Source organism: Rhinolophus sinicus, linkage group LG14, assembly GCF_036562045.2.
Source record: "Rhinolophus sinicus isolate RSC01 linkage group LG14, ASM3656204v1, whole genome shotgun sequence".
Lineage (NCBI taxonomy): Eukaryota > Metazoa > Chordata > Mammalia > Chiroptera > Rhinolophidae > Rhinolophus > Rhinolophus sinicus.
In genome coordinates, this window is record NC_133763.1 from 51,798,396 (window position 1) to 51,824,845 (window position 26,450).

General features: G+C 46.1%; 1 protein-coding gene and 1 long non-coding RNA gene across 6 annotated transcripts in view; one reads left to right on the forward strand and one right to left on the reverse strand.

Annotated features, from left to right (window-relative positions):
• The window catches only part of LOC109451576 (uncharacterized), a 420,408-nt gene that overhangs the window by 60,193 nt on the left and 333,765 nt on the right, over nt 1–26,450 (forward strand). Inside the window, exon 1 of one of the 5 annotated variants that reach the window (XR_012491874.1) lies at nt 25,496–25,635. The exons of 3 other annotated variants lie outside the window; for them this stretch is intronic. This is a non-coding gene — a long non-coding RNA (uncharacterized LOC109451576). Of the gene's footprint in view, nt 1–25,495; nt 25,636–26,450 lie in introns of those variants that run through there. One more of the 5 variants, XR_012491875.1, reaches the window with a different exon arrangement.
• Nucleotides 7,405–25,598, reverse strand: THEM4 (thioesterase superfamily member 4). Its single transcript, XM_019739900.2, has 6 exons — nt 25,464–25,598; nt 19,489–19,675; nt 14,835–14,991; nt 14,131–14,241; nt 11,116–11,240; nt 7,405–7,881 (listed from the first exon to the last, which is right to left on the reverse strand). Exons 1-6 carry the CDS (start codon nt 25,551–25,553, stop codon nt 7,841–7,843), a joined length of 711 nt encoding a protein of 236 aa, XP_019595459.2. The 5' UTR covers nt 25,554–25,598; the 3' UTR covers nt 7,405–7,840.

Below are 26,450 nucleotides of genomic sequence, written 5' to 3' on the forward strand. Positions count from 1 at the left end.
CCATTTCTTGATCAGGGTATCATTCTTTATGAAATATACAGTTCTCAAAATTCAAGTTTGAAAACTCCAGCCTTCAGCCAACCACAAGGGAAATGAGTGTGCCCCACCCCTGCCTCCTCCAGCATCGCTCTCGTGGCTTAGCACTGACTCAGTCACACTTTCTCACACTTCTGTGCCCGCGCTCGTAATCACGGCGGGGCGGTAAGTCCTGGTGTTGGGCACGTGGGGTCTGAGTCGGGGTAGTGGGGGGACCAGATGCATGAGTCGGGGTAGTGGGGGGACCAGATACAAATCCCGGGTTTGCCTCAGCTTGCTCATCTGTAAAATGGGAATCATTGGAGGGGGGCTGTATGATTTGGGGGAATTTACTTAACCTGGCACAGTTTGCTCACCCGTAAAATAAGGCAATCGGTAGGACCTAAGAAGCAAAGGAGGTAAGGCAAATAATGTGTTTTCACAGTGCCTGGGAAACTGTAGTTTTAGGTAATAGCTGTCAGGTTTTCAGAAGCCCTGTACCGCAGTGGGCATTTCCCTCAAGGAAGGATATGGCCTGTTCATAAACGGCCTCTGCATGTGCTTTTTACCCCTTCCTCTCCCCTGAGGCCACTAAAGACCCCATGGGCTAAGGACGGCAAAAGGCTCGCCTTAAAATCTCTTGCACGTGTGCGTTTGTTTAAGACGATTCTCTAAGGTCAGGATAAATCACTGCTCCCTGGAGGCTGACAGCCTGTAGCGTCTGCCTTCTTCCTTCCTCTCCCTGATCTGCACTGAGCTAGGTTGCCATGTTCTGGACGCACAGACTGAGGGCATGGAAGGGCTTAGAGGCGGGGAATGAACCGCAGTAGCTCAAGGCCGGCCACGTGTTCCCAGGGGGAGCCAGCTGGGACCCTCATTGTCACTAATATCATGTGTCGGTGTGCACACACCATTCAGAGTGTGAACGCTGGTGTAACCCATGTGCCCCAAGTTTGACACATGAGCTGCAAAAGCCACCCCGACCTGTGCACACAGGTGAGTCATGTCTCGCCCCGCCCCAGGGTGGCTCCTCCCGTCCTGCAGGAAGTATAAGAAGCCAGGAGCCACCCAGGACCTGGGGACAGCCCCAGTGCCTGACACGGGAAACAGTGGGGAACGGAAGCCGAGGGGCCGTTCTCTGTGGCTAGTGCTCTGGTATCTCCAGTGGCCCCTTCACTCACTGCACAGACTGAGACATGAACCCCACTGATCCTGTCTTTCTTCTAGTTACGGTGGCCTCCCAGGCACACACTTGCTTCCACAGAGAAAGCCACCATTGCTTTCTGGAGGACGGGGTGACAAGAGGAAGTTCCTCTCCCAGGTGAGGCTCACCTCTGGCTGCTCCTGCCAGGTGGGCCTGGGTTCCCACTGCCACTCCTCTCTACACACAGACTCAGTTCTTCAGCTGTGGGCACACATGTGGCCACTCTACGCGTGCAGATTCTGTCACCCAGACGGGCTGAACATTTGGGAGTCCGGCCAACTCATGGCCCTGACCCCCCCAAGCCCCTCCCCTTCCTACTCTTGCGCTGCTCCTGCCTTTCTGCCCGCCTCCCTCCCTGCAACTCCGCCCATGCCACCTGGGTACTTCCAGACATGACTCAGAAACTTTCACTCTTAGAAAGAACCCAGGATCTTTATGCAAATCACCATCCCCCTCACCTCCCACTGACTTCCTGGGACCCACATATCAGTAGTTGAAGGGGGTAATGTGTGAAGGGGTGGGGTGGCTTAGCTCCCTCCGTCCGCCTGCCTGCCTGACAAGATTCCATGACTGGAGACAGAAAGGGGGTGACACGTCAACCAGAAATGGCTCCTTTTCTTAGAAAAATGATTTGAAGGGTTAACTGACCAGGCACTTCTCTGTAGGTTCTGTGTTGAGCTCATCTCCTGTTGGCTTATAAATCCCTTGACTGTCGCTATGCTTATTTAATATTTAAACTCCCAACCCTTAACACATTGCTGTGTCTTGTGGGCTCGGAAGTGCGCTGACGTGGCTCCCCACCAATGCGGGCGGAGAAAAGAGGGACAATTACAGAAAACATGCATTTTTACCTTCATTTACTCACTTAGTCCCCATGACTGTCCTAGGAAATAGGGACTAAATCACCTCCATTTTACAGATGAGGAAATGGGGCCATTCTGAGGCTCCCTGACGTGCCCAAAGGCACACAGCCTGCACATGAGCCCAGGCCGAAGCCCGGCTCTTCCACCAGCCAGAGGCTGTAATGGTGGCTTAAACGCCTCCTTAGTTGAGCACAGAGCCCAGACCTGGCCCACAGAAGGCAAGTTCCAGCGAGGTCTGTCCTCTATTAGGCCCTTCTCTCGCTCCCTGGGGATCGTCACACATTCGCTGAACACTCTGCACGGAACTAAGGGCTGTGTGTGGATTTCCTCTTTTAATCTCCATATCCTGAGGTCGTCACTGTTGTAAACATTCCCCTTGTATTTTATCAAAGTAATTTCTTACACAGCGCTTGGAGCCAAGCTTTGGGGAAGCCACGTTGATGATAAAAAACAGTATAATCCCTCCACCCTTCTCCGAGTCAATCCCTCGTAACCATTGTAACTGTTGTGCTTTGGTTTTTTACAACTGGCCTAATATGCTTTTTGATTTGTTAGTGTTAGGTTCATACTAGACAAAGTGCTTTGCTGTTGTTTCCCTTCCTAACATTGCCATATTTTGTTTTGAATCAGAACCTGTGAAACTCCAAGATAGGAACTTTTTCATAGGAGCTTTATAAGAATTTGTGTATTCAGTGATGAAATGTTTTAGATTTCTATTGTACCAAATTCTCTCTTAAGAAACACAATTTTAAAAACTCAATCCTGGTGTTGGGAGCCTCCATCCTGGTTTTATTTTGTAAAAAGCTCACGAGACCTTGGTCTACCACTCAGTAATTTATTTGCTGCCGGTGTTTAACCCCTGATGGTTTTGTTTCAACAGCAGTCCCAGGCTTTTCTCACACATAAATACAGTGCACACTGAGGAAATAGGAGCCACTCCTAATACCAGTTTAATAATCAGGCTTGTAAACCTGCGACGTAAAAATCTTCACTATATGATTCGTGGTTGGCTGTCGTGTGTCACTAGCATTTAAATCACCTAATCCTCTTTGTCAATGATCCGTTGCTGCATTACCTCAAATTTTAGCAGCTTAAACTAACATTTGTTAGGTCACCGCATTTCTGAGGGTCGAGAATCTGGGAGTGGTTCTGGCCCAGGGTCTCTCATGAGTTTGCAGTCAAGCTGGCGGCAGGAGCTGTAGTCTCTGCAGGCTTGACCGGAGCTGGAAAGTTCCTCAACACGTGGACTTCTCCACAGAGCTGCTTTTGACACGGGTTCCCTCGGAGTGAATGGCGAGGGAGAGGGAGAGAGACAACTGCGCTGAATTCATTTATTAGCTCTCGTTGTTTTCGGTGGATTCTTGGGGACGATCTATATCTAGAATCGTGTCACCTACACATGGTTTCATTTCTTCCTTTTCCAATTTCGATGCCTTTTATTTCTTTCTTGTTCAGTTGCTCTGCCTAGGACTTCCAGTACGATGTTGAGTATCGGTAATAAAAGTGTGAATCCTTGTTTTGTTCCTGATTTTAGGGGGAAAGCTTTCAGTCTGTCACCACTGAGTATGATAGCAGCTGTGGATTGTTCACAGACGCTGTTTATTATGGGAAGGAAGTTCTTTCTGTTCCTATTTTGAGTGTTTCTGTCATGAAAGGGGATTGGATTTTGTCAAATGCCTCTTCTACATCAATGGAGGTGATCGTGTGGTTTCGTTCCTTTGTTCTATTCATGTGGTGTGTTACATTGATTTTCTTACGCTGAACTACCCTTGGATTTCTGGGATAAATCCCACGTGGTCATGGTTGTAATCTTTTAAATGTGCTGTTAGCTTCAGTTTGCTAGCATTGTTGAGGATTTTTTGCATCTGTATTCATAAAGGCTATTGCTCTGTACTTTTGCTTTCTTCCTTGTGGCATCTTTGTCTGCAGGCCACTTAATTGTAAACCCGTAATTAAGATGAGGAATAAGCCAATTCTGTGCTTCTGAGCTGATGACAGTAGTGCCAGACCAAGAATACTATGAAATTTTAAACTTTCCCAAGACATCAAGTCCATGACTTACTTTCAGTGATCTGACTTTGAAAGTGATCGCCTTGCTGTCTCTGCAGTAGAGAATGTTGTACACTTAACATTGAACCGTATATGTGCATGGGGTTATTAGGTAGAACAGTACTCTGGCCTCCTAACTGGGATAGCGGAAAGGTCACGGTCCCAAGAAGGTAACGGGGTGGGAAACATAGGAACACAATGGACATGAGGTTCCTTAATACAGAACAAAAAGATTTTCTTGACTTCCTTTTATATTTCCTTCTGCCTTCCCATGAGAGAAAAAAAAGATAATTTTATTTTTCATTACTTCTTATTGGTCCAACAATGGATTTCTGTACATGACTGTCTTTCTATTGTGCTTCTTAGACGTTTAGAAACCTGGGGTTAAGAACAAAAACTCACGGCCTAATTATGTTTGTACTGACAGTTCTAAGATATTTTGACACTGACCGGCATCCATTCCTAATCTTCATTCAAAATGTTACTTACCTCCCTGTGTGAAGAGGGGACATGGGCATCGAGGAATGGCCCCCTGGGTTACACAGCAAACTCGCGATAGAGTGGGGGGCTGGCAACAGTTCTGATCACACCTCCCTTGTTTCTGACTTTTCAGCCACCTTTGGCCCAACTTACGTATTTATCAACATGCAACCCGATGAAAGCAAGAATGCCAGGGTTTGATCGAGCTTAGGAACAGAGTCTGTTGCAAAACAGAGAAACCACTTTGCCCTCACTGGCCATGGGAAAACCCTGTGTTAACAGCTACTGAGCTTTTCTGTTAGTTGATCTGATACAGTCACGGTCATATGCTGCCGTGAGCGCTGGACATGGCCAGACCAGTGTGAGAGCTAAAACTGACTGTGGGTAGACAGGCAGGTAGGAGCACACGTAACAGAAAGAAGAAAAACTGGTCACTGGACATTCTCTCAGGTTCTTTGGCCTTGAAGGAAGGTCGGGTGTGCGTTAGCACGTTTGCAGACCTGTTTGGATAAACCAAATGTTTAAAATTCTTTCTTTAAAATTCTTTCACTGTCTAAACATTCCGTGCAACGAAGCCAGCAGTGCTTGGGCTTCACATCGTTTAACGTGCCTCGTGTCCACACACAGCAAGAGAACCGGAATTAGAAGTGAGGCCTGAAGATGGGACTGAATTCCTGCCATCTCATGACAACATGGGAACAGCTGCTTCTTGTGGATGAGCAAAGTGGCTTCTTGAGATGGAAGCTACTCCTGGTGAAGGTGCTGTGAAGGTTGTTGAAATGACAACAAAGGATTTAGAATATTACACACACTTAGTAGAGCAGAGGCAGGGTTTGAGAGAACTGACTCCAATGTTGGAAGACGTTGTACTGGGGGTGCAATGCTATCAAACAGCATCATATGCTACAGAGAAATCGCTCGTGAGCGGAGGAGGCCATCAGTCAGCAAACTTCATTCTTGTCTTATGCTGACAGCCGCCACGGCCGCCCCACCTTCAGCTCCCACCTCCCTGAGCAGTCAGCCGCCATCAGCATCGAGGCAAAACCCTCCACCAGCAAAAAGGTTACAACTCACTGAAGGCTCAGATGACGGTTAGCATTTTTTAGCAAGGAAGTATTTTTAAATTAAGGTTATGTGCATTGTTTTAGACAAAAGCTCTCGCACACTTAATAGGCTCTGGTATGAACATAGCTTTTATGTGCACCTGGAAACCAAAAAATTCATGCGACTCACTTTACTGCGATTCTCGCTTTATTAGGGTGGTCTGGAACCGAACCTGAGTTTCACTCCCATCTTCCGTCTTCCCTTGGCCTTCTCCTGTGTGTCTTCACATCCTCTTCCCTCTATGCATATCTGCCTGTATCCGAATGTCCCCTTTTTATAAGGACAGTAGTCATATTGGTAGGGTTCATGCTAATGATCTGGTGCTAACTCAATAACATCTATAACGACCCCTCATAAGGTCGCATGAGGTAGTGGGGGTGAGGACTACAACATACCTTTCTGGGGGGACACAATTCACCCCATAACAGAACCTTCGACAAGACTGAAAATGAACTGAGAGACTAATGTTCTAGAAAACATTCTGCTTCCAATAGATTGAATAGAATCTATTGTAGATAATAGACTCCTTGGCTTTCAGCTTCTTTCCTTTCTTTCCCTCTAAACAAAGTTCAGGCTACAAAGGAACAAGACAAACAAAGAAATAAAAACTCATAGACACAGAACATAGTTTAGTGGTTACCAGAGGGTAAGGGGGAGGAGGATGGTAGTGAGGGTAAACGGGGTCAAATATATGGTGATGGAAGGAGAACTGACTCTGGGTGGTGAACACACATTGTGAAATGTAGGTGATGTATTACAGAATTGTACACCTGAAACCCATATAATTTATAATTTTACTAACCACTGTCACCCCAGTACATTTTAATAAAAAAAAAAAAAAGAAAGTTCAGACTGAACGATATGAAATTACTATTCCTGGTCAGAATATTGACAATTTCCGATGGTCCAACCTAATAACTTAGGGATAGCCTTGTGGTACCCTACCTAGGCATTCTTCCAGCCAAAACATTAGCTGGACTCTCACTGCCAGAGCTGACTGACCCTGGGATGGCCAAGCCAGAGAAAGACTCAGGCCCTAGAGGCTTCTCGAGGGCCCACCTGCACTTCCCAAACTGCCAGAAAGAGCCCAGAAGACAGGTCACTACGGAGGTGAGGCTGGAGACTCTCCTCTCCACGGGAACCCTGACAGTTTGGGGAGGCACTGGGGAGCTGCCTGCTGTGGAATCTAAAGAACAGAATAAACGAACAAGCTAATCAGAAACAGTTTCAGAGACATAGAGGAAAAACTGAGGGTTGCTAGATGGGAGGGGGTGGGGACGAGGGGGAAGGTGAGGGAATTAGAAAGCACAATCGGTAACCACAAGATTGCCACGGGATTACGAAAGACAGTTTGGGGAATATAATCAATAATGTTGTAAAGATTTTGTAGGGTATCTGATGGATACCTGTCTTATTAGGGAGACCACTTCATGGACGGTGTAGATGCCTGACCACTGCACTGTACACCTAAAGCTGAAGCTGAACAATAATGAATGTCAACTATAATATGTATATATATAGCCACAGGATGTGGAGTAGGGAATAGAGTCAATGGAATTGTAACAGCCGTATACGATGTCAGAGGGGTAGTAGGTAGGAGGAGGGGGGTTATCACTTTGTGAGGGGTGTAAATATCTAACTAGTACATTGTTTTGTACACCTGAAACTAATAATAAACAACAACAACAGTAACAACAAAAAACTAGCTTTGTAATTGATCATGCATACACGCTCGTACCACACACACACGCATGTGTGCACCCACATATTTATTCCTTCCTTGGTGTCCTGGCATTTCCAAGTTTGCAGTGAAAGTTTCAGTATGAATTGTTCCTCCAGTCTGCAGTGGGGCAGATATCACATTTCAGGAAAACCAGACACTTATCCTAAGGTGACACCAGGAACTGCTGACACTCTCGCAGGAAGTGTTTCTGTATGAAAAGTCTAGAAGGTGGAAACAGCTCCCAGAGTTGTATTCAGGGGCCCATTCAGGAAGGCAGTGATAGCAGGCTTCACCCTATGGGGGGGCTCAACAGTGGGTGAGCAGGCAGCACTGGGGACCACGGCTTCTTCTGGAGGAAGGAGAGCCTTACGCAGAGTGGTGTGGAATTCACCAGAAGCTCTTCTATGTCAAACTTTTTCCAGGCTCCAGCTTTATAAATAAGCCTACACAAATGAAGAAAACAGAAGAGGATTATAAGTCAACTGACTTCAACGTGATGGGACTTCCCTAAGTAGAAATATATATAATCAAAGAAAGGCATTTAGACTCATATTTGCACCCTCAGTCTAGCTCTCATTTTTTCAGCCAAATTAAGAATCAACTTTTGACTATCTCCACATTGTATTATCTTCCCTGGGTAACCAGGTTCTCCACCACTTGGTCATTTCATGGTTCATTACTGCTTCCATTAGAGACAGTCAGAGACGTGAAAGGAAGTAAAATTACAACTGAGCCATCTGGTACCTTTATGATACAGAAAGGCTGAGAAACACAGGAAGTATAAACCACAGCCTGGAATGGAGTTTTTAAACCGACTATGGATTCAAATTATTCATGCTCTTCCTCCTGCTTCTTTTCTCCATCATTCCTGCAAACAGCTGATACTTAGGGGAAAAATGAATTTCTTAAACAAGACACACAAAGCATTAACCACAAAGGACAAAATTTAATAAATGGGACCACAATAATATTAAAAACTGCTGTTCGTTAAGAAAGATACCTTAAAGCAAGTAAAAGACAACGTACACACTGAAACAAGATATGTGCAGCTTCTATATCCAATAAAAAGATGAGTTTAACATAAAATAATAAAGAACTATAAATCAGATAAAAATAAGGGGACAAAAAAGAGGCTGACCAAACAGGAATTTCACAGAATGGGAAACAAATATGGTGAATAAATATATGAAGAGATGCTCAACTCCAAATGTGATCAGGGAAATGCAAATCAAAATCACACTGAGACACCACTTTATAACCATTAACTGGCAAATATCCAGGAGCCTGACTTTACCAATTGCTAGAGAAGCTCACATATTGCCGGTGGGTGTGTAATTAAGTAGAACTTTAGAAAACAACCAGACATGCCCTGGTAAAGCAGAACATTCTCACACTCTACAACCCAGAAATCCTAAGTACATGCCGAGCCCACACACCCCACGAGGAGACATGAGCAAGTACGCCCACAGCAGCTCCGTCCACAACAGTCAGAGGAGATAAATCCCTTGGGACACAGTCACACAGTGGAATGTTATACAGCAGGAAAAAGGAGCAAACTCCAGAGCGAGCAATGTGGGTGAACCTCAGTACCGTGAAGCGAAGGGACAAAAAACCCAGGTGGCCAGAGAAGCACATGCAAGATGGTCTCTTTTCCACGAAGTTCAAGAACAAACACTAAACAATATATTCCTTAGATATGCCTATGGCCTTGACAAAACAACAGAATCAAAAATAACAAGGCACAAAGGAACAAAATCCACAACATTTTCGACCAGAGTTACTTCTGGAGGGAAAGCAGCAGGATGAGATGGGGAAAGTAATTCACCAGGGATAAAATATGATTAAGATTCTGGCTCTTGTTTAATGGTAGGTTCCAGGCTGTTTACTATTCAATGAAAAATATAAATATGTTAGTGAAGGACTCAATGACATAGGACTGTGTGTCTGAAAATCAAGGCTTATGATGAACCCAAACCTGTGCCACCTGCGGCCCATTAAAATAAAGAATACAGACAAACAAGAAGCCTTGGGTATCTAAATTCACAAGTCTCAACCCCATGGGAATGAAAGAATGAAGGTGAGGCTGCAGGGTCCCCGTGAGAGCTGGGAGCTGCGCTGTGCTCAGCGATGTGATGGGGAAGCTTCTGTGTGACAGTGGCTAGTCCACTGCTGGTACAGAGACCTCAGAAGGAAGCCACCTGCATTTCCAAGCCAGCGGCAATATGGGGTGATTGTTTTTCTCATTCAAAACAAATATTCGCTTTGGGACCCAAGTTTGCAATCTTTTTCTTAAATCTGGCTTCTTAAATTGTCTAAGCTTTACTCCCCACAAAACCTCGCTCCTCTTCTGGTCAATCCATTCACACAACCAACTTTCACAAGGTAGAAATGGCCTATGGTGGACCCTCCCTCCCAACCCACCTGGTCCCCTTCCCAGGGGCAGCCCGTGTTCGCCTGTGTGGCTTTTCTGAAACAGTCTAAGCCATGCAAGCGTGTACAGATATTTTTGCCTCCCTCCCATGTCTGCCTTTTCATTTTGAAATAATTTCAAGCTTACAGAAAAACTGTGAGACTAGTACAAGGAACTGTTTTGTCCTGAAACACTGAAGAGTAACTTGCCAAAATCTGTGCAAAATGAGGATATACCAAGTTACTCATTACAACATGATTGGCAAGAGCAAAAGGCTGGGAAAACACACACGTCCAGCATCTCGGATCCCAGTCCACACCACAGGATTCATGCTCAGTTTTTGTTTCCGTATCTGGAGCCGCCTTCTCCGACAGCGGGAAGCCTGTCCCCTCATGACTGCCAGCCTGTACAGATGCCACCCTTGTCCTGTGGGCTCTGACACCCACACCACTCTCCGTGTGGACCCCTTCCTTGGGCCATGACACCGCGCTGGGCTACTCTCAAGAGCGGACACCCTCCCTTCTCCTCTCAGGCCCCCACATGGAGCTGGGCCATTGCAGCCACCTCTCCCTGTGGCCTTCCCCTCCCCCTTCCCCTGCGCTTGACTCTACTTAATGGCTTTTGGAATAAATTATTCAGGGAGGAAGGAAAGGAAGAGAATGGGAAGGACCGCTCTACTGTTTCTGTACTAATAACGTACTATAGTCACTGTCCTGTACCTTGTGTTTTTCATGCAATACATATTAACGAGTTGGTTCCAGAGCATGTATGAAAAGCGTTCTTGTTTATGGCACCGCAATGTTCCACAAGACTTCTTATGGCACGCATGATATAGTTTATGGATGAGCTGCAGTCTCTTTAAGCAGTCTCCTGTCTATAGAGATCTGTGTTTTGCCAATCTTCTGCTATTCCAAATTACATTGCACGAGTAACACAATTACTGGGACCCCAGAGCAACCTCATACATTGTAATTTTGCACACATGTGGGCACACCTGTGGGACTGAAGTCCTGGACATGGGTGAAAGGGTACAAAGCTTTGTGACTTTGATAAGTATTGGCAAATAACTCCCTACCAGCATGTGTAAGGAATACCTTTAACTTATTCTTTGAATGACAGGGAATTAAGAATTTCTGGGCATGTGTGGCTTATAAAACCAAAGCAAAACAACCCCAAAAGCAACAACAAAAACACCCTGAAAAACAAACAACCCCCCCAAAACTAAAACACCAAACTAAACCAAAAAAGGAGCGTGGCAGCTTCTTACTTGTTGCCTCTGAGTGTACGGTCTTCTCATCAGCGCTTCGAACATTACAGGAAACAAACACTTTCCTTCCTTCAATTTTATCAACTTGGCTATTTATCACAACGGCAGAACCAAGGGGGATAGGTCTGCAGAAGAAAAAAGGGGCAAAAAAAATCGGTTTTTATTGGATGCATGTAGCACGGAGAGACCAAGTGCGAGACAAGGGTGAGTGACAAGCCAGCCGGTGCCCACGGGCTTGGAACACCCCTTGAAGGGCTGAGGGCAGCAGCCACTCACGCCCCCTTCCTCCCATCCTCCACTGCTCTCAAGTGGCCCCTGGGCACCTGGTCCCCGACTGCCCTCCTGGGTTAGGCTCAGGATCACCAGGGACGCCAGCTCTGTGATGGCACAGGTGGTCCCATCTGAAGGCCCAGAGCAAAGTCTGAAGGGACCTGAAATCCTTTAAAGAAATGAAAACAGGGCCGTGGGATGGTCCCTGTCAGCTTCTCTCAGAATCAAAATTTCTTACCCAAACCTTTTAGAGTAACTCTCACTAGAAAGACAGGTAGTAACAACAAATTGCTGGTAACAGCTTAACGTGCTAAGCCAGGGCTGCCCGATAGAACTTTCTGTGAGGACAGAAACATTCCATATCTGAGCTGCGCAATATGGCAGTCACGGGTGGCTGAGCATTCAAAACGTGGCTCCTGTGAATGAGAAACTGAACCTTTAAATGTATTTAATCCCAATTAATTTATATTTAAATGTATATAGCTACACGGGACGACATAGTGGCTACAGTCACTTTTGGGAATCCTGGTGAGAGTACCATAAGGAAAAAGCTCTCTCTTTAAAGGTGATTTTTCAGTTGGCAGAAACAACACAGCAGGAAGATGTGTTTTGCGTTCCTCTAGCGCCACCATGTGGATGAAGGGACTACTCCAGGTGGAAAGAAAGTTACTCTCATCTCGGAGTTTTCCTCCCATTTGCTTTTCCCCAAACTCTCCATAGAACGACCGAACTTTGCTCTTTTCTCGGGCCAGTTCAAGATTTCCGAAGACCCAGGGGACATAGGTGTTCTGCCTGCCCAACATCTCCGTTTTCTACTTAACATTTCTCCCTTCTTCCATCTATCTTACCCCTCACTTCATTCTCTCATTCACACAGACATTCTTAGCCCTTGTAGGTTGACTGGAGTGGACAGTGGGCCCTCCTCACCCCCCCACACAGTGACAGGTTGAACTGGTCAGTCCTGGAACTTGCACCGGAGCCCGTGGGGCTGTGTTCCTTTCCTGTTGGAGCTGTCAGGCTTGCAAGACACAAGCCTGCCTGGCGGCCATTGTGGCAGCACATTGGGAAAGGTACCTGAGGATGAAGCAGATCCAGAGGAAAGCGTGGCCGAGACACTGACATCTCTAATCACTGGTACCCAGCCACTTGTCTCCTCGTCCACATAAGCCAATAGGATCCCTTTCTTCCTTAAGCTAGTGTGTGAGTTAAGAATTCTGTCCCTTGCATTGGAAAGAGTCCTCGATTACTAAGAGGCGAAGAGACAGTATCTCAGAAAATACAAAACCACTGTATTTATAGCGTACACTTCAGTAAATTTAAGTAACATTTAGGCACAGATTAGTTTGGTTGGCGTCAAAAACAGGCTTCAGATCATTTTCCTTAATCCAGTTTTGCTAGATAACTTACTGACACTTGTATTAGAGGCAGAAAATAGAGAATAAAGATAAAGACAAAATTTAAAAATAAAAGAGAAAACACACCTATACAAGAGAAAGGCTTAACAGAGCCAAGTGATGGCTCTTTATAAAGATTAATAATCTCTGGCAAAACAGATCAAGAAAAATGAGAGAGAGAGAGAGAGAGAGAGAGAGACACAAGGGACCTTGTCTAATTTTTTCCAATAAGGCCTCCAGGGAAATAGACTAGGAGGTGGCAAACTGCGGCCCATTGGCCATCTGCCTGTTTTTGTAAATAAAGTTTTCTTGGAACACAGATATACTGATTTATTTACGTATTGTCTACATCTGATTTGTGCTACAATGGCGGCTGAGTAGTTGTGCCAGAGACGGTATGGCTCACAAAGCATAAAATATTTACAGAACAAGCTTTGCTGAGCCCTGAAATAAACTAAAGATGTTTACTAGGGGAGAGAGGCCTTTCCTATAGAATGACCTGCGTAAGCTATGCCTGGCTAAGGACTCCTTATAGTAAACAACCCATAATCTGGGAAGCATCGCTCCCTGACGACTGCCATGGAAGCCAGACGACTCTCTGGGGTATAAAACAGAGATGTTGGGTAACTTAGAGGCCCCCTGCTGTGGGAAGTAATAACCCACAAAACCTCATTTGGAGACCTCATCCATTGAACTCTGACCTTAAACTCTGTTCTGCCCCATCGCCCTTCCTCTATTCCTGTCCAGCGTCCATACCGTTTTGTTGCCTGTATTGACTGTGTGGGTAGTTGACTGACTGAAGAACCCAGTCAGATCAGACTGAGCTTTGTTTTTGATGAATACCACACTCATCTTGCTGCCGTCCTTTATTTCTGTGTGAAGTTATGGTAAACTTATGTTTTGTTACATACTGGATGTTGGTCCTCCCCTCAGAGCCCCTTTGATGATTTTTCACCTTTGTTTTTTGGTTATTTCCCCTATAGCCTGCATTGCTCACACACAGAGAGCCAGAAGAGGGTGGGAATTTATAGTCCCTGGGACAGGATTTTCTTATGAGGTATCCCGTGACTGATGTGTGAGAGTTATGGCGTCTCCAGCTCCCTTGCCTGAGGTCGGGGCGATTCTGGGGCACACATTCACCCCAGAGTTCCTGGTATGGCCAGGCTGATGCTCCCCTTCGCAGGACTCTGAGCTCAACCGTGGCTGGCTTCCTCCCCGCCCCCCGTCCTTGCCAGGTTCCTCTGGGAGCACTTCCGCAATAATCCCTTGCACACAAGTCTTTGTCTCAGGGTCTGCTGCTGGGGAACCTGGCCGGTGACCCCTAAGAAGCAGAGAATACCCATGACTTTACCTTTTAAAAGTGATGTTGAGGTTGGCAGTCATGACAATTCCCACAGCTATCATGGCAGACGTGCCGAGCGTAGCATCAATCATGGTGGAAATGGCCCCTCCATGAAGGAATCTAGTTACAATAGAAGGGAAAGAGAAATGTTTCAGAAGGTCTGAAAAGAGCCTCTCAAGAGAGAAAAATTATCCAAGCCTCTCCACGTAATTTGCTTATGAAAGGTCCATTTAGCTTGCGGTCAGTGTACTGAATGTCAAATCTCCTCAAATACCCATGTCCCCGACTTTATTTTGCTCATGCCACGATAGTGAAGCATTTGTAATAAAGCAGAATTTTCTGGTGATCAGATCACACACAGGCGAAAAGCTAAAATACCATTTAGAAAACGTATATTATGTTTTCATTAAACTATACACCTCAGTGTTTACAAATTTAGGAAACGCAGATACACAGAAGAAAAAAGAGAAATAAGTATAAAATTGTTAAGGCCCTCTAGTGACAAACCACAGTCAACATGTCAATTATATTCTTTCAAATTATATTCTATTGTCCTATGTCCTATGCTTGTGTGATTTAACAATTTATTATACACACCTTCCCATGTCAATAAATGTATCTACACTACCGCTGTAATGCCTTCCTTCTGGATACAAGGGGATACTATAAGAGAAAAATCTTTTAGATTCACATTTCTAGGCTATCGTTCTTACCCAGGTGCTCCTTGCAGGTAAGGACCTCCTTGGAAAAAGCAAACTGTCCTTTTCTCAGCATCGTTATAAAACATCACATACTCAAAGCCCAAGCCTTCCTCGTAGCTTCTGGTGAAGAGCTGGGCTTGTGACAATTGTTTATTTGCAAGCTTTCCGTCTGTAGGGAAATAAGCCAGATGAGCACATGGAAACAGGTATGAGAAAGATTCATGACAGAGCTAATCATCTGTACCCTGCAAGAATCCCAGGTCAGTGGATGACGGATTAAAAGGCCACCCAGGTACAGAATGGAAGGAAATGGGAAGGCCCCAAAGAGAATCAAGTATCTTTGCCCTAAGGGGGGACAGCCTACGTGGGGACATAGGAAACATGCAAGTACTCAGAATGGCCATCAGGAATATGGCATATAAATGCTGAGGGGATAGTGAATAAAGTCGTAAGGCATACACAGAAACCCTTCTTGGAATAGGTGTGGTTTCAATGGGATTTAAAGAAAATGAATGCAACAGGAGACAGGTTTTCCTTGCAGATGTGAGCTCAGCCTGAGAAGACAACTATACTGGTTAAGAAACCGGTCTAGTGCAGCCTAATATTCTATGTGATTATGACTCGAAACCTCCAAACTCAGGGTTAGAACTGTTAGGGTTCACAAAATCAAATTAGTGAGTTATAATCAGATACTAAAAAGAAACAGAATGCTTCCCATAGAGGTACTAATACATTCGTTTAGATGTTTTTCTCAATTACACAACTATGCACAAGTTGTACGTACTGGGTTGTGGGTCAAAATGCAGGTCACTTCCAAACAATGACAGAGCTCCTGCTCTAAAGGAGGGCGTGTTTGTCCTTTCGTATCTATTTCAAGATTGCATTCCCCCAACTCTTAGCTTTCTCCAACAGCTCATGACCTGCCACGTCTAACACTAAGCTTCTTTTACTCTCCCGTTGCATTTCCATTTACTAACTTGGAAAAAGAGAGATGATATGTGGTCAGAAGTGAGGAAGAGGTGGGGGCGGGTGCCTTTTATTCAGGCCGGGAGCATCCTGGGGCCAGGCAGCCCATCTCTAAGACTTCGTTTGCTCAACAAGTGGGAGAGCCGTGCACACACCATGTGTACTCTAGCAGCTGTTGAGAAAGTGAGTGAGGGCTCGTTCTTAGGTGAAGGGGAAGCAAAGGAACTGAGGAGCCATGGTGTGGATGCGGGAGCTTCTGAGAATGGTGAATGGACTTGGGGAGACGGACGGACGGTTACCCATGTGGTGAAACACTCCACAGATGGGGGAGGGGTTGCCAGCTTTTCGATGGCCTCTAAAGCCATGAGAATGGATGAGATCATCAGTGGAGTATTGAGGAGGGGATACTAAGGCCTGAAACGTGGGGCACCCTAACACTGAGCTTGAGGATGAGGAGGAACCAGCAGAAGATCCTGAAAAGGAGGGACCAGGGAAATAGGAGAATGCAGTGCCCTGGAAGCCAAGTTCAAGCGCAGGAGTTACTCGCTGAGAGGTCGCTGGTGAGCAGCTTGAAGGTCATGGTGCCCTTTACAAGAATAGTTTTGATGGAGTGACGGGAGTGAGTCTCATTGGAATGAGTTCAAGAGAGACCGGGAAGAGAAACGCAGTTGTGGCACGTCTGTGTGCTGAAGAGAAAGGTCTCGCAGAAAGGGGTGTCCGTAAGGCGGCCAAAGGGGGTGCACAGAGCCTCCCAGTACATTCTCAATAGAAGGCAGAGCAGCAGGCACAGACCAGGATGAGGCGGTGGGAGCTTGAAGTTCTCTTCTGATTGCTTCTTTCTCTCTTATGGAAACAGAAGGCCAGGTCAGTTGCCAGTGAGGCTTGTGGGGAAGGTAGGGAGCAGTCAGCTAGGAGGGCAGGGGAGGGGACGGATGAAGGAGAAATGAAACAGGACTGTCAGGCGACTCTGAGGGCCCACTTGAGGCCAATGTTTAAAAAGCCGTCACAGTAACCTGTGTAACTCAGGCCTATTTCAGGAATCCAACGCTTGGCAAAGCACAGCTGCTCAACAGATAATTGTTGAATGAATCAATACTGGATATCACCCATCAGAAAGCAAAAGCTTTACAGGCTGACTCCAAACATGAAGAATATACATACATATGTTTTATTTTATATATATATATACTCTTCAGTTAGGCTCAACAAGTCAGCTGCATAGGTACAGAAGATGGGAAAGAAACAGTTTGAAAGGAAGACACAGGTGTCAGTGACTGTCAGCTGTGTGACATGGCACCTTGCCCAGTGCTAAGGTCTCATTCTGCATGGAAAGACCATCATGCTGAGTTGTGGAAAGCATCACTGAGGGTTCTGAGAAGCTGAAGCAAGTCCTGGGAAAAGCAACCAGGAAACATGAAGGAGACTGAACTACCCTCTGGGAGATAATGTCTGGAAACGAGAAGACTGGCCTGGTGACGAGAATTGGCCGGCGCGCAGGAGTGAGACGCACGTACCTAATTCTACACGGAAGAGGATTATATTTACTCTGTACGTCCCTAGATGGTAGAATGTAACGCATGGGTGCAAGTCACAAGTGAAAGCTCAATACAGTCTAAGGAAGAAATCACTGATGATTAGAGCTGCCCCAAAAGGAAAAAACCCCTTTGCCCCAAGTGCCCCACGAATGGAGGGGTTCAGGTGAAGTCCGGATGCCTGCAGAAGACAGAAAAGGTTAGACGACAGTACTGGTTCCCAACCTTTCCTCCGTTCCGAAGCTGCTGAGGGCGCTGTCCCCTCTTCAGCAGCAGTGGCTTAATAAGGACAGTGCTGGATCGTGAGTGCCAAGCGGGTAGGCAGCTCGTTTGTTTTCTTCACTGCTGTGCCCAGTGTCTGCCACACAGTAGGTGCGCAACAAATGTTTGCGTAAGAAAGAAGGCGAATGATTCTCAGGAGAAAAGGAACTAGTAATGGACACTGAGAACCCCGTTTTAAGTGGTTCTGATGGTCCCCTTGCATCCACGGAATAAATCTTTCAGGTCCAAATGCTCAGATTCTGTTTGTCTCTTTATCCTCAGTTATCTAATTAATATATTTTGATAGCTACCCACATTTGTGAAACTCTTTAAACTAGTGTTTCTTAACATTTTTAGGCCATCGTCTCCTTTGAGAATCTTATGAAAGCCACTGATATCTCCCTGAAAAAAATGGAATTTCCTTGGGGGAGAGGAGACTATTATTGAGTTTATCTGAAAGAATGGTGTACTTCTTACAGTTTCATAAGGGCAGGTACTGCAAGTTTTTGTTTTTAAGTGCAAGTGTAATTTAAGCGTCTAATTAGGCATTATAGCATCTTCTAAAATGGTAGGTAAAGGTGGGTATTATTGTCTCCATTTAAAGGGAGATAAAACCAAACAAGGGATCAGTAACACTGGAGCAAGCAGAAAGCAGGAGAGGAAGTTACTCATTTTGCTCTGGGTATCTGCCACGTATTCATGAGGTATACATGTTCATAAACAAACTTCTGCTGTTTTTCTTGTTAGTCTATCTTTTATTACAAGAGTCTCAGCCAAGATCTCAGAAGGATAGAAAGAAAATTATTTTTCCTCCCCTATAGTTTCTGGTAACCCAGATGGGACCTGCTGGGATACTCCACTTGCTCCAAAGCTGGCAGATGGGATCCTTGGAAAGCTGGCAGAAGCTGTCAAAGGGCAAAAGTTCTTACCAAAGTCCCCTCTCTTGGATCTTTGTCTCTAGTGCCAGGCCCAGAGAGCAAAGTAAAAATTCTGTGTTGTTCCTTCCTTTCCAAATTCAGCTTAGTGAAGGAGAAAAACTTGTGTAAGAATGAGTTCTTTCAATAATGGCTGGTAAATTTACTATTAGGTCCCCACTGCTTACCAATCCTGTTCCTCCCAGGGAACGTTATTGCGTCCCTGTTAGTCTTGTTTTGCATTCTGAGAACTTGGCTTGGATTTCTGTCTGCTGGCAACATGCAGGTTGTCAGTTTTTAATGTGAAAACTCATAAAAAGTACAACACAAAGAGTGAACCCTAATGTAAAGTGTAAATGTTAGTTAATAACAACGTATCAATACTGGCTCATCCATTATAACTAATGCAAGTTGTTAGTAAGAAGGGAGGGTACTTTCCACTCATTTTCCTAAAACCTAACACTGCTAATAAAAAAACCCAAAAAAACCAAAAAACAAGTCTTAATTAGAAAGATCTCTCTCTGTCTCTCTCACACACACACACAGAACAGGAAGTGTAATGTCTGTGTGTTGGAGGCACAGGGGGCTGCCTTGGGCATGAGGAGTCTGGGAGATGAGGGGGTGACCTGAGCGTCCTGAGCGTCTCAGGGTGACAGAGCCACATATCAGGATAAAGGAGAAAACGAGATCATTGATAACAGCCTTAAGACAGAGCCGTGGTGCGGCGGTGCGCGGGTGGAGGCTTTCTGGGGTCCTTTCTTCACGCCTGCTAACGGTGCCAGGGTGGGAGGGAGGCAGTTTCATTGTTGGCCCAAGGCTGCATGCCTTCCCACGATCTGCAAAAGTCCTTGAGATTTCTGGCCCACCAAACTAGAGACTACAGAAACCCCTGCACTGTATTCTTTCCTTTTTCAAGTGGTAACTAGTGCTTCAATCTGTTCTGTTTTATATTTGATATTTAAGTGTCCTTTATGGGAGCGTGGCTGTTCCTACCATGAATAAGAGTTTTGAAGTCTTGAATACTTAGAGTATTTTTGTAGTTATAGGAAGGCATATGTGTCCAGGAGCCATCTTCACATTTCTTCATGAACTGCTCAAAGAGGAGCCTTAACTCCTTGTTCCAGCTGGGGTTGGGGAGCGAGCGGTCCTCCGGAATGAGCTTCTCCGAAGAAAACCACCTCTAAAAGACAGAAGAAAAAGAAGAGTCACGGGAGAGGCATTCTAGGTCATAACACATTCTCCGATTTCTAAAGACTATGTTGCAGCTTTTCCTGTTCCCAGAAGCTTGTCATTTCGGAGAGGGAGCAAATTTCAAGGATAACCGGGTCCAACCTCTGTGAGTGAAATGGGAGATTTTGACAGGATAAATGATTTGCTCAGTGTCACCCAACATGTGATTGGCAGAGCCAGCATTAAGTCTGCGGACTCCATTCCGTTTTTCAAAACAAGCATAGGTGAACCAGGCACTGGAGATAAAAGAGATGAAGGATAGAGACTTTTTCTATGTGAAAAGTGTTACCAGTGGGGTATGCACAGGAAGCCAGAGAGCACGGGAGAGGCATTCAGCTCAGACTGGGGGTTCAGGGAGGGGTTCTCTGACTTAAATCCTGATTAGACAAGCAGAAATTAGGCAGCTAGAAAGCAAAGAAACACTGTGTGCAAAAGCAAGGAGACACGAAGCAGTTCTGACGGGCCTTACCACCCTGTTAAACAGGCACCAATTCTGATCTCCATTTTGCCGATGATGAAACCAAGACCTACAAGAAGCTCGGTGCATGGAGGAGCAGAGATGGAGGCAGGGGCTGGACTGCAAGAAGTCTTCACACTGAGCTGGCTGGTTTGAATGGTCTCAGAGCTCTGACGGGTTTACACAGGGAGAAACGTGAACAGATCTGGCCACAGTATGAGACCATGGGACTGACCAAGACCAGCCCAGGTGAGAAACTACGAGTGCACGAAGCAGAATTTGGTGACTGTTTGGATAAGGAGAGTGAGGGAAGAGGAAAAACACACAAGCCAATCCCAGGTTTCTGAACTGTGCAATAGAGTGGGTGACAGAGCTGATTACGGAAAGAATATAGAGAAAGAGGAAGACGAGGCTGGGTTGAGGGGACAAGGGCTTGGTCAGAGCAACAACGGCTTCCACTCATGCAATTTCTCTGTTGCACCAAGCACTGCTGATACGGGACAGCCCCCCACTAGAGGAATTTTAAGTCTCCTTTCCCTGGTTTCTTAGCGCCCTAGTTCCTGATGTTAATCATCTTTCAAATCAGCCTTTTAATCTTAAAAAGAAGATTGTTCCGAGCCTGAATCATAGGAAGTCCCCTGCCCCCTGCTCCAGGCCATTCCAGGCCCAGCTCCTGGGTGACTACCACTTGAATAACCGGATCAACCAGAGCAAAAGGCCACAGGCTCCAAGGAGCTAAACAGAATTTCTATGTCACAGCCACCTTGCATCGATCGCTTTGGGTCCTGCTTCTTGGGCCAACACTTTTAACTCTGTTTGACCCAAATCGATCTCTCCTCATCTAGGGGCCATCGGGATACATATGATGCCCTAGCAAAGCTTCCGGTACATCCCGACCAAAGAGGTCAACGCCGTCTTCCAGGCAGATCTTGACACCCCTCCCTCTTACCTAAGATTATACAAGGCGAGAGTTCCGTGAATCCCCAATAGGTAGGAACCACGACCACATTCAGCAGGAAGCAGATACAGAAGAAGAGACCTTCTGTCCCTCAACTTCCCATAGAGATTTACGGGGATCACGCCTCTCGGGGAAATAAGGCAGGCAGATAGAGACAGGAATGGGGTCTCCAAACATTCCTGCACATTCGACACGGCCTATGGAAAGCCACCGCCCAGAAGAGCTCCCCTCCACGCCCAAATCTTTCCCTTATCTACTATAACCATCAACTGCGATGAGGACCTAACTAGATTAGACCGGTCACTCACACCTGTGCAGTAAATGCTACAATGACCTTCACCTCACTTTAGCCTCATTAAACTATCATTGTAATATCATACATATCATTCATTAATATCATTATAACAGACTGAATTCTGGGAAGGAACGTGCACAGTCTAAAAAGATGACGTTAACAGCCTCATGTCAATCAAGTGGCCCCACACCTAGGGAGGAGTAGCCCATTCTAGAAAGAAAGGAAATGAAAACTCCAAGTCCTCGCTAGTCGGCGCCTCCTTGAGCCGCGGTGTTGCTTGGCGCGGCTCCTATCCTGTTGGACTATACTTTCGCTTCTGATCAACTCTCTTTCACCAGTGTATTTCTGTGTCTCGTTCAATTCTTTGCTCCAGGTGCCAAGAACCTGGACACCGCGCCGAAAAGGGCCTGCACTCTGGCAGCACTGCCACCACTATGCCCAGGCAGCAAGGGGAAAGGTGCAGTGGCCCTGGTGGAGCAGGACAAAGCCAATGCCACAGGCACCAGAAAGGAAAACCAGTTCCTTGGACTTCTGCAGAAACCTCAGGACATTTAAGATCACAGACGCTACCAACTCGGTGGCATTCTACGTCCAGCCAACCTTATGAATTCATTCAGATCCAAGGTACCTATAACACGTGGACTGCACCCCAAAACTATAACAGGGAGACCAAACGTACTGTGATGAAAGAACCAGCTGATGAGACTTCTGCTGACACCTGGGATGGCTCCAATCCTGGCCCAATGTACAAGGGGCCTGTCTCAAGAACTCGACAGAACTAAAAACTTCCTCGCCAAACGAAAAGAAGTCTTGATTTAGGGAGGGGAAGGTGAGCAGGGTGGAGACCACGCCACTCCCCAGCCCAGGAGTTGTACCTTTGTTTTTTACCTATGGTTTTGGATTGGCTCATCCCTTCAGAACCCAGCTCAGAAAATTTGCAAAAGAAAAACAACAAAAAATCCACTCATTATTTCTCCATCTTAATATAACTAATAACAAAACTTGGATGTATTTCCTCCAAGTTTTTAAAAACGTAATTTTTCCTAAAATGCTTGTAATCTCAATGAGGAATATAATTTTTCTTTCTGCTTCACCACGTAAAGTTATTTAGCGCTCACTTTCTCATGTCCTTAATCACAATTAATCATTTTCAACAGCAGAAAAATAGTCCTTTAAACTTAGGTACTATAATTGACTTAACCATTTAAGTTGGACATTTAAATTGTTTCCAATCTTTTGCTGCTTTAAATGAAAATGTTGTTCATTGGAACATTAGGAATATAGCCTTTTCTCTATTTTGGATTATTTCCTTAGAATCTACTTTCAATTGTGTAGCTTTGAAAGCATGTGAACACTGGAAGTAACAGACACGAGTAGTCACAAATTAACATGCATTGACCAAGCCATGTCAGCTGAGAGGTAGAACAGGACGGGTAGGCTTTGGAGTTGTAAATTTGGGCTCTTCTCATTCATAGGTCTCATCTCTAGGATCCATCAGTTCCAGTGTCCTTTTAGGGACCCGTGCAATAGAAATAATTGAAGATGGTTAGGAATCAGAATAACTTCCTTGACTGTGGGCTCTCCTACTTGATTTTAACTTTGAAAGTCTGGGATTCAGCTAAACGCAGTCAACTTTTTTAGTTCTTCTATGTGCCCTGGTTCTGTGCCAGGAACAGGGAATACAAAGAGAAGACTTAGGCCCTGCCTTCAAGTGCTGGCGGCCTTGAGTGTGAAAAATGCTACAACTATAGTAGATACAGACACGGGAGTGACTTTTGGGACAACGTCAGAAAGAGGAGTGATTTCTAAAGGATAGAAAGGTTCACTAAGGAGAGAAGGGGAGGGCTGCTCCAAGCAAAGGGATAGAAAGATGAAACAACCACATGACATGTTGGGGGACTGCTAGGATTTCAGTTTTAGGATGTAAGGTGCAGAGAGAACAACAGCTAGATGGGGATGGCAAAGCAGAAGGGACATCACACCGCAGAGGCTCTCTGGCATTAAGGAAGGGCCTAGACTTCTAGGTCAATGTTTCCAAGGGCAACGTGAAAGATGATTTTAGACATCAAAAGGATGCTATGTGTATTTTGAAGTACGTATTGTAAGAGAACATAAATAACACATCACACTTGTGATTTCACAGATGTTACTGCTTAGGATGAAACTAATTAAAGAAAGGAAGTCTTTAAAGAATCATGAAGGTGGTACCTGAGTGAGAAGATACTTCTTCCCATTATGTGGAGTCTTAAGCAAAGCAGTGACATGAACTTAGGTTTTAGAAACCTTCCTCTGGGGTAAAAGATGAATTGCAAGGTGAGAAGCAATGGCAGGGAAACTAATTAAAAGACTGCTGCAAAGGTCCAGGTGAGATATGGTTAGAAGCTGAACTAGGTAGAGAGGAATAAAAAAAGCGATTTAAGAGATATTTAGGATATTGGGACCAAGAGATGTGGAGAATGACTGATTGTGGGAGAAGAGAAAGTCGAAGAGCCTTGGGTGATTCCAGAGTTGTAACTCTGAAGATTGCCGTGGATAGAAGGAAGAGAAAGAGGAGGTTTTTGTTAGTGTTCTGTGTGTCAGGAGGCAGAGAGGAGTGGGACTAGCCGTGTGAGGCAGGTTGAGTGTGGGACCCCAGACGAACCGTATGATGTTGTGAGAAATGCAAATAATGACTGTTTCAGTTCAAGGAGGTGAGAACTACGAGATACTTGAAGTAAAGGAAGGCACCTGTAAATTCAGAGCATAGACTGTGTATATGAGGAATAAATGCTAGGGACAATCATTACCTTTTGTTGCCCCGAGCAGAGGAAAGGTTGTCTGATCTTTGATTATGTATTTTTCAAGTGGGGCTTGTGAAGTTATCACTTGTAAACATGTGTCTCCTTTAAAGTTACTGAACAGAAAGAAGCACGACTTACAAAGGCTGTAAATACGGTTAAATATTCTCAACACAGATTACAAGGCACCAGCATATAATTAAGGAAACGAGTTTACCTTTGTTGTAGATGAACGCAGGGCATTTTCTTTTCCAAAGGGCAAGATGGTACAGGGTCAACAACCAAGCTGCACTTCTGCACTTTATTATTCTTTAAAAAAGAAAGCTACAATAGCTCTCAGTTCTTGCTCTATACAGAGCTGTTCCCTCATCTGTGTTCCCTTAGGACTTCCTGAGAGCACACAGTATGTATTTTTCTTTAATTTCCCAATTTCACCCCTTTCTTTCAAATTAGACTGTGAGCTCCTTGAGAGGACGGGTCACACTCATCTTCATAGCATCAGTGACCAGTCTGGCATATTGTTGGGGCTGGATTAATATTAATTGGATACATCAACGAGGCAAAACATAGGGCTCTATTTATTTACTACCACCACCTGGCACTGTGCTAAGCACCTTTCCTTGCATGACCTCTTTTAAATCTTGTAACAGCTTTTTGAGGTGAGGAAATGGGCTTAGAGAGGGTATGATGGCCTGGCAAGCAGAGAGAACCAGGATTAAACCCGTGGAAGAGAAAGTGCTGCCTGCGAGCCAGGCTGCCAAGGTTCCGACCCACCTCTACCACGTGCTCTCTGTGTGACCTTGCTGGAATAACTTAACCTTTCTTGCCATTTTTTTTTTTTTTTTTTTTTTAAAGTGGATAGTTTATTAGAGGCAGGAGAAGGGGTTGCAGCTCCCAAGCGGGATGGAGTCCCGAATGCGCGGGGCCCCTCACGTAACCTTTCTTTATTAATCTCAGTAGCAGTTGTGTCCCTTGACCTTCTGACCGGAGTCAAATATCCTGCACGCGCTTTCAAAAGGGAGTCACCGTCCTGCTCCATCTCCTGGGGCTGGCATCTCGGGACTGAAAGACCCTGTGACCCTGCTCAACACCGATGGCCTTCAGGAGCTGAGGTCAGCTTCGATTCTGAGATCAGCTGATTGGGGTAGTGGGTCAACAGTAAACAGCACCCCGTCCACCAGCCCCGGCGCGCAGCTGACGGACAAGTGTCCTTACAGCACCCGCTCCCGCCGCCCCGCGCCCGGAACTCACCTGCGCGGGCCCCGGGTTTCCAGCCGGTGGGCGCGCGCCGCCCCGCCCGGCCCCGAGCGTGCGCAGGCGCGCGGCGCAGCTCCTCAGCATGGCTCCGAGGGCGCGCGGAAACCCAGCCGAGACCCAGGCAACCGCCGACTCACCCTCCCTCCCGCTCTTCCTGTGAATCTAGGTGAGAGGAGGGCGGAGCTTGACTCGGACGCTCCAGAGGGGGGCGGGCCGAGAGGGGCGTGAAGTCCCACGGCCTTTCCGGGCTAAGGCGGCGGGAGAGAGCCTGCCCGGCCTGCGGTGGCCGCTTGGGGCCCCCCGGCCCTGGCGTCTGCGAGCGGCGACTGCGGGAGTCGGCGTCCTCCCTCCCGTCTCGGTCCCGGCGCCTGCGCGCTGCGATGCACGAGTCGGCGTCCTCCCTCCGGCCTCTCGCCCCCTTTACTCGGCGTTGACTGGGTCCCTCCCGCGGGAGGCCTAAGGCGCCGGGCGCGGGTAGGAGCGCACACCGCGAGTTGTAGGAGCAAAGGGTTTGCTTGTAGGCCCTGGACAAGGCCCTGGGGTCGGGTGCGGACTGACTCACAGAGAGCTTTCTGGCTGCAAAGGGTATTTACGCGCTTAAAATGCTCCTCTGTCTCGCCCCATCCCTCCCACTCACACCCTTAAAAATTCCCGCAGAGCGGAAAGTCCTCAAGTCAGGCTTTTTCGAGTAGAAATAGAGATAGAAATAGAAATCGTAGGAACGTTGGAAGGATGTGTCATCTCTGGCTCTGGAGACAGACCTGAACTCAAACTCCCTCCCCCTTCCCCACTTAACACCTTGTACAGACTCTCCTGCATTTGCACCTGGTTGTTTCCTCATCTGTTTGTTGTGAGCACCAAAAGGAATGTATTATACATCGAGTTTCACTGTTGCCAGGACCTTCTCTTTCATTAGGAGTCACAAAGTTAGAAGCTACCCGGAGTTACCTTGTACTATTTCCCTCACAAAGAACGTGCGCC

Excerpts from the sequence above, each read along its gene's own strand:
- THEM4 (XM_019739900.2), bottom strand. The coding sequence starts at position 25,553 with ATGCTGAGGAGCTGCGCCGCGCGCCTGCGCACGCTCGGGGCCGGGCGG. Across the intron at positions 14,992-19,488 it reads CTTCAAAACTCTTATTCATG|ACGGAAAGCTTGCAAATAAA; the intron begins GTAGGAACAGCC and ends ATTTCCCTACAG. Across the intron at positions 14,242-14,834 it reads TACCTGCAAGGAGCACCTGG|ATTCCTTCATGGAGGGGCCA; the intron begins GTAAGAACGATA and ends TATTGTAACTAG.